At 46.6% G+C, this 7,691-nt stretch overlaps 1 protein-coding gene across 1 annotated transcript in view; it reads left to right on the top strand.

The window, feature by feature from the left end:
• si:dkey-233k19.3 (dynein axonemal heavy chain 11) overlaps positions 1 to 5,241 on the top strand; it is a 38,557-nt gene extending 33,316 nt beyond the window's left edge. The window contains exons 73-81 of the mRNA XM_067237287.1: positions 453 to 680; positions 1,010 to 1,201; positions 2,264 to 2,383; positions 3,104 to 3,346; positions 3,496 to 3,678; positions 3,832 to 3,947; positions 4,056 to 4,168; positions 4,607 to 4,747; positions 4,994 to 5,241. Coding sequence (XP_067093388.1) covers positions 453 to 680; positions 1,010 to 1,201; positions 2,264 to 2,383; positions 3,104 to 3,346; positions 3,496 to 3,678; positions 3,832 to 3,947; positions 4,056 to 4,168; positions 4,607 to 4,747; positions 4,994 to 5,241 — 1,584 coding nt within the window. The remainder of the gene's footprint in view (positions 1 to 452; positions 681 to 1,009; positions 1,202 to 2,263; positions 2,384 to 3,103; positions 3,347 to 3,495; positions 3,679 to 3,831; positions 3,948 to 4,055; positions 4,169 to 4,606; positions 4,748 to 4,993) is intronic.
• Positions 5,242 to 7,691: the final 2,450 nt, after the last annotated feature.

Here is a 7,691-nt window from a genome sequence, read left to right on the forward strand (position 1 = left end):
GAATGTCCTGTCAAACAACAGTAACGGCTTGCGGTTAGCTAGTTTTGCTCAAACGTCATTAAGAAAGAAAGAAAATGGATCGCTTTATTGTGAGGAACAAACCACAGATAGTCAGCGTAGAAGAACCACCTAAAGAGAAGAAAAGAAAAACTGTCAGCAGACAGTATCATGAAAGCTACCTGTCTTATGGCTTCACCTGGACCGGGGATGTCAACTGCCCCCATGCCGAGTGCGGGATGGGGGCACATCGGTGGAGTTAGGGTTGCGATGGTCTTTTGAAGTTCCTGTGTTTAAAAAAAGCCTTTTTACAAGCCATTACTTACCAAACAGTTTTTTTAATGTTGTTTTTATGTTTTTATAAAACAGTATTCTCCTGCATCACCATTGTGCTTGACTTTTAAATGTCTGTTTCGATTCGTCAGAAGTCTAACCTGTTGTTTGTGTTTGGTCAGAACGTGCACCTGGTGGCTCGCTGGCTGCCCACTCTGGAGGCCCTGCTGGAGAGCACAGCGCTGGACTGTCACCCAGACTACCGGGTGTTCATGAGCGGAGAGCCGGCGCCCAGCCCCGAGCAGCACGTCATCCCCCGAGGCATCCTGGAGAACGCCATCAAGATCACCAACGAACCGCCCACGGGTATGCACGCCAGCCTGCACGCTGCCCTGCATGGCTTCTCTCAGGTGAGGAGGAAGACGAGGGCCTGGTGGCTGGAAACCTGTGTTACGATTCCAATTTTTCTTTTTTACAAAATACAAATATTTTATTTTTACAATTTACAGTAAAAAAAATTGGGGGTATAATAATAATGTTTCTTAATTTTTTTATACCACTTTATTTGTACAGCCCATTTTACAAGCAGTGTCACAGAGGGCCTAATATTTATATTTATGAGTGGGTTTTCACCTTCAGTGCAGGTTACTGTGCTTTAGCTGGTATGTTGCTAATTAACTCATGAAAACGGTGTAACTAATGAAAGTATGAAGTGATTAAAGTTGGATCTCTCCTGCAGGACACTCTGGAAATGTGCTCCAGGGAGCAGGAGTTTAACGGCCTCTTCTTCTCCCTTTGCTACTTCCACGCCTGCGTCACGGAGAGGCGCAAGTTTGGGCCTCAGGGCTGGAACCGCAGCTACCCCTTCAACACCGGAGACCTTGCCATCTCTGTCAACGTGCTCTACAACTATCTGGAGGCCAACAACAAGGTAGGATTCTGCCCAGTTAGCAAAGTAGGACTGCTAGTCCTTTGCCCAGTTCCCAAACTAGGACTCTGCCCAGTTATCTCTGCCAAGCTACCAAAGTAGCAGTTATCTTCAAACCAAGAATAAAAAGGTTCTTATTAAACATGTTGTGTTCTAGTCAACCTCTATTTGAGTTGTGTACAATGAAAAACAGTTGTAGAATTTGGAGATTCGGACGGCGATAACGAATTATCCTACACTTTCTCCCATTATCTAGAAGTCTTTTGTTCTGCCGATAAGCGTGACAAATGTTTGATCCTTATCATATTTTCACATTTCCATGCGTACGGCCACCAACACCCAACCTATAATTTTACTTAATTTGAGAGAGACAAAGAATCCATTCTGATCCCGTTGCGCCCCTCAGAACTCCTAATGTGTTTCTTTTTTCACTCCTATTACTCTGGTCACAACCAATTATGTCTCCAGGGTATTCTACCCTCCAAAAACGAATGTCCTTCATTATGTTAACCAAACAGTAACCTGTATGTGCGTATACACTGAATTCATTAGGGGGGCAATGAAGCATTCTCCTAAATGTAATTATACGCAGCTGATGTGACAGTTCACAACATTGCATAAGTGATCACTGCAATTAGAGATGATGAAGGAAGCAATTTGCGAAACAATACAGGTACAAATGATTGCGCACCTCTGTCTTTTGTCGTCTTTTCCCCCGCGTTCTTCTTCTTCCTCCTTCACACTGGTCGGATCGCGACCTCCCGCAGAGAACGAGACGGTTCTTTCGGAAATGGCGTGAAGTGTGTCCCAAAACATCCCTTTAACTTAATCAGATTTGAGTCAGAACGACATGCTGTAGAGAACACTCCTGTCGTCATGAGAAACGACTGGAGAAACAGATGATCATAGGTGTTCACTGGGATGTGTGCGACGACAATTCATTGTAAAACTCTGTTCATAGATGTCTAACGTGCGCAATAATGATTACTTAGATATCAAATCAGCAACTACATCATGTGTAACTGGACCATAGCCTATGTTATATTTTGTGTGTTGTGTCTCAAGGTTCCCTGGGAGGATCTGTGCTACCTGTTTGGGGAGATCATGTATGGAGGACACATCACAGACGACTGGGACCGAAGATTGTGTCGCACCTTCCTACAAGAGTACATGCATCCTAACATGGTGAGGGAAAGCTTGCAATAGGCCTGTGAGTTTTCTGTAATCACAGACAGTACTTTACTGTCATTGCACACATTTTGTTTTTGAAGCAAACAATCACATTGTTACTTTTATGTAGTTACGGTACAGTATGTATATACACTATATTCATTTTTTATACTGTTTAGTTTTTATTGACCGATAATATAAAGCTAAATGAGAAGCCTATTGTATTGCTGTGTACTATAGTGAAAGGGTGCCCTCTTGAGATGTCGGTACAAAACTACAGTTTATCTTCCTTTTCACTATCCACTTAGTTAGGTTTCCATTCTTAGAGAAGAAGAGAATTACCCAGTAAACAATCGCTCATACAGAGCTTGGTTCAAAAATGTATCCTTTTCCCAATGTGAGACTTCCACCTTGGCAGAAACTCCCTCACCTGCCTGGTCCAGCTCCTCTCTGACTCCCAGAGTCCCACTTGACCCGGCACTAGCAGCCATCGCCCAATGTGTTTCTCTTCCTGCACATCCACGTTTGCCCACCGCTGTCTCTGATATTAAGTAAAAGCTCGGTGCCATTCTGTACCAAACAAAGCTTTGTATAATGCACCTAAGCCATACTTTTGGTTGAGGGCATTCTAGAACTGACTGTATAGTGAGCAAAACACTTCAAAAATGATTGGTCTCTCATAAACTCCTTTTCAGACATGTTTGTTGAGAAGCTTGTGCCCTGTTCTTCCTGTAGTTTGAAGGCGAGCTGTTTCTAAGCCCTGGCTTCCTGGCTCCTCCGTACATGGACTACAACGGTTACCACAGTTACGTGGACGACAAGCTTCCGCCGGAGAACCCGACCCTGTACGGCCTGCACCCCAACGCTGAGCTGGACTTCCTGACGGTCACCTCACACTGCCTCTTCAGGACGCTGCTGGAACTGCAGCCACAGAACTGCTCTGTTGGAGAGGGGGCTGCGCAAAGCTCAGAGGAGAAGGTATCAGAGAGAGATTACAGACACAGTCTTGAATATCCACACAATGCTAGCCGAGCGCCCAACAGTAGAACAAATCTAACCTCGCCAACCATCACCATCTTAACAGCGTGACCATTCAAAACCGGTGATATGGCACTTCTGTTCTGCAGGTGAAGCAGGTGCTGGACGAGATGTTGGAGAAGCTTCCGGAGGAGTACAACATGGCCGACGTAATGGCTAAGACGCCCGAGCGAAGCCCCTACATCCTGGTGTGCTTCCAGGAGTGCGACCGCATGAATGTACTGCTGGAGGAAGTACGACGCTCTCTGAAGGAGCTGGACCTTGGGCTGAAGGTGAGAGAACCCAGCCAGGTCATTCGAGCACTTCAACTCCAAACTCTTATTTATTTATTTTTTACTCATTTTTTTGTCTCATATTAAACCTTTATCAGATGCACAAGTCTCTGAGGCATGTGTTGCATTATGGGAGTTGTGTTTTGTGTGCAGGGAGAGCTGACCATTTCCTCCAACATGGAGACTCTCCAGTCAGCCCTGTTCTACGACACGGTCCCGGAATCCTGGACCCGGCTAGCCTACCCCTCCACCAACACACTTGCACAATGGTAACTAACGGAGCCCATGAACTATGCTGTGGTAGTAAAACACTTCAACAGGGGAGCTTCCTGTGTTTCAGAGGAATGTTTACGGTGTGCTGTTCATGTTTGGTGCAGGTTCAGTGACGTCCTCTGTCGCTGTCGTGAGCTCGACTCTTGGAGCCAGGATCTGGTTCTGCCTGCTGTGGTCTGGCTGTCTGGGTTCTTCAACCCCCAGTCCTTCCTCACCGGTGAGCATACACACACACATATACTCACACATACACACACACACTTGCAGCTGTGTTGTGGCTTTGTTGAGGCTGTGTAGAGGCTGTGTTTGGACTGTGTAGAGGCTGTGTGGAGGCTGTGTTTGGACTGTGTAGAGGCTGTGTGGAGGCTGTGTTTGGACTGTGTAGAGGCTGTGTGGAGGCTGTGTTTGGACTTAGTAGAGGCTGTGTAGAGGCTGTGTTTGGACTGTGTAGAGGCTGTGTGGAGGCTGTGTTTGGACTTAGTAGAGGCTGTGTAGAGGCTGTGTTTGGACTGTGTAGAGGCTGCGTGAAGGCTGTGTTTGGACTGTATAGAGGCTGTGTTGGGACTGTGTACAGGCAGTTTGGAGGCTGTGTGGAGGCTATGTTGGGACTGTTTAGAGGCTGTTATCAAGCATTGACCTGGAAACATGTGTTCAGCTGTTATGCAGAGCATCGCTCGTAAAAACCAGTGGCCACTGGACAAGATGGCGCTGACCGTGGATGTCACCAAGAAGAGCAGGGAGGACTACGGACACCCGCCCAGGGAAGGAGCCTATATCCATGGCCTCTACATGGAGGGTGAGGGCCTGGCTGGTCAAAACCTGACCGGCATCAATCCCTTTGCATCCTAATGTATTGATCTGTATGTCTGTGAAACCAGAGGAGATTTCTATTAAGTTTCTGCTCTATTAGGTAATGAAACCTTTACTAGTGTATTTAACACACAGCCTTATGACCTCCTCTCTCTCTCCCTCTCTCTCTCACCTCCCTCCCTCCTCTCTCCCTTCTTTCCTCTCCTTCCCCCTCCCCTCCTCTCCCCCCCAGGTGCCAGGTGGGACACCCAGGCGGGGGTGATCTCTGAGGCCGTGCTGAGGGAGCTGACCCCGGCCATGCCCGTGCTCTACGTCAGGGCAGTGCCCTCGGAGCAGCTGGAGCTGAGGAACACCTACGAGTGCCCTGTGTACCGCACCAAGCTCCGCGGACCCAGCTACGTGTGGACCCTCCACCTCAGGACCAAGCAGCCCCCTGCCAAGTGGGTCCTGGCTGGGGTGGCGCTGCTGTTGTCTGTGTGAGGGGGGCCGCAGTCAGCGAGCGCCCCCCCCCCTCCCGCCCTTCCTGGTCAGGAGGGTACTAGGGACTTATTCGGTCAAACGGCTGATGCTGATTGTGGTCTGTGTAATTTTTGTGTCAAATCACTTCTTTGTAATTCAGGGTGGATGTGTGACTGGTAGGGGCTGTTTGGCTGTCAAGATGTTTTTGAATAATTGTTGTTATATTTTGTATTACCAAATAATAGTGCAGTTTTGTGAAGATGGAAAAAAATCAGTGTTATCTGTTTGAAAAGTTTTATTCCCTATGGTGATGTAGGCTACTGCACGTTCCAGAGAATAAATTATGAACAAACTTTAATACGCGTGTGGCTATCAGTGTTGTGAGGGGAGGAAGGTACGCGTGTGGACAGAAACATGTGTATTTGTGCGTGTGTGTGTGTGTGAAACTGTGTCAAACCTTTCCCCTGAGACTATGCGTTTAGGGGAATGATTTGTGGAGCGCTTATGTCTCTATTTAGACCATGTAATTCTAGATGCGGAGCATATTTTATTGGAAGGTCAAGATTAAAAAAGCTCTCGGGCTGCCCCCTCCTAACTGAATGATACACAATACCGTCTGGAGGGGTCCCAGCCTAGAATTCCCAGGAGATGATGTGCTTGGCTGCTATTGACTTTTAAATGAGGTGCATTTGACATTGACCTTTTGTATGCCTGCGGCAGAATGCTAACAGACTAGTGTAATTCATTCTGCCCCATGAGAGAGCCATTGAAAGGCTCCTACTGATAGCCTTCCATGAGAGGCACACCATTAGATGATCCAATCCTTTATCTCTACGCTATGTTAGCCTCTGATTAACTTGATACGGACAGAATATAAAAACCACAGACCCGACGAGCCGATAGCAGCACAATCGGAGAGCCCTGATCCATAGTGCATAGAACTGTTGAGATGACCTCTGTGCTGTAGCAGATTCGTGTGATAACTGGGGGAGATGAGGGGGGGGGGGGTGGGGGGGTTAAAAAAAGACGTGATTAACCAAATATGCTAAACCTGGATAGTGTGGCTGCATAGAAGAGTGTGCTCCCAAGGTATGTCGCGTTGAAGAGTGATTGATGCTGTGGGAGCTTTGTGGTGTATGGCAAAGCAAGATGAAATATTACGAGGGGTCTAGAGTCAAGGTTCTGATCATATCCGACCCAGAGGAACTCCTTTTTGAACTTACAATAAAGAGCCCAGCTCCACCAAGATAAAAAAGGGTAAATCCAATAATTAGAATGAACGATTTAAATTTAAATTCTTGTTTTACGCTACTCAGTAGTAAATATATGCAAAATAGGAAAGTATGTTTCGTAATCGAGTTTGTACACATTGTAGCTCGCATCATTTTAATTCTAGGTTGAAATTGGGTTTATTTTATGTTTTCAGCGATGGCCCTGATGCCTTGGGTCATGTTCAGTAAAGCTGTAATCTCAATTGATTGGGTAGTTGCCTGCAGATTTCATGGACTATGACGCCCTCTGGTGCTTCCAGGTAGTGTAGGAGAAAAACACCTCTCCAAACAACCTGCTAACCTGTGAATCGTCGAAACAAGTGGGATTTCTCGCGGCACCCCGTCTATTTTAGCTCCCGTATGTGATTGTGTTTGTGAGCTTTCTGTTTCAAATGGCCAAGTTTACCCCGAAGCGACAACCTGAAACAGGAGCATGCGAACGTGTTTCCAGTTTGGAGGTAATCACCACTGTTATCCTCATTTCCTTCGCGAGCGAGAACGAGCCCCCTTTCTCACCCACAAATAACCTCTGTGTTGTTGTTCTTAATCTCTTCCTGGAGCCAAAGTGGCCTCCACATTGTCAGGGCCCCTCAGCAGAGAGAGTGGTACTGACTCAGTGTATTGTGTCTTCCAGAGGGAGACGAGGACTCCAGTGTGTCTTCCTTTGCCGGCTCTTCCTCTCATTATGCCGCCACGGCAGCCAGCCTGTCATTAGGTGACAGGGAAATGATACAGTGCTCCGAGTGTTTGGGAGGAAATGGCAGGGTGCAGGGCCAGGCACAGCAGGGGGTCAGGATGCTGATGGGCATGTTAAAGGCTAGGCAGGGCACCTGGTTAAATGTCCAAGAGAGCAGATGGAGACTCCACTGTTGGTTTGGAGATGAACGACTGAGATTGTAGTACTTCTGTGTGGAAATGTTGTAAGATTTGTTGTTTCATGCAATTGGCATGGCTTGAATTAATTGTGATAGAATGTCATGAACGTTTTCAGTTTTGTTGTTATGTAAATTTGATCAAACAAGCAATGTTAAACATCTGCAGTAAAACAGATGGCAAAGTTTCTGGATTGTACATTATTTATATTTGGATAATATTAAGGTTTGCATATTTTGTGAGCACAATGAAATGAACAAACGCCATGCACTACTTATGCCACTGGGTGGCAGTTGAGGTTTAATAAACCTGTACTGAAAGGTCTGA

The sequence above is a fragment of the Osmerus mordax genome, chromosome 6, assembly GCF_038355195.1.
Source record: "Osmerus mordax isolate fOsmMor3 chromosome 6, fOsmMor3.pri, whole genome shotgun sequence".
NCBI classification, from domain to species: Eukaryota; Metazoa; Chordata; class Actinopteri; order Osmeriformes; family Osmeridae; genus Osmerus; species Osmerus mordax.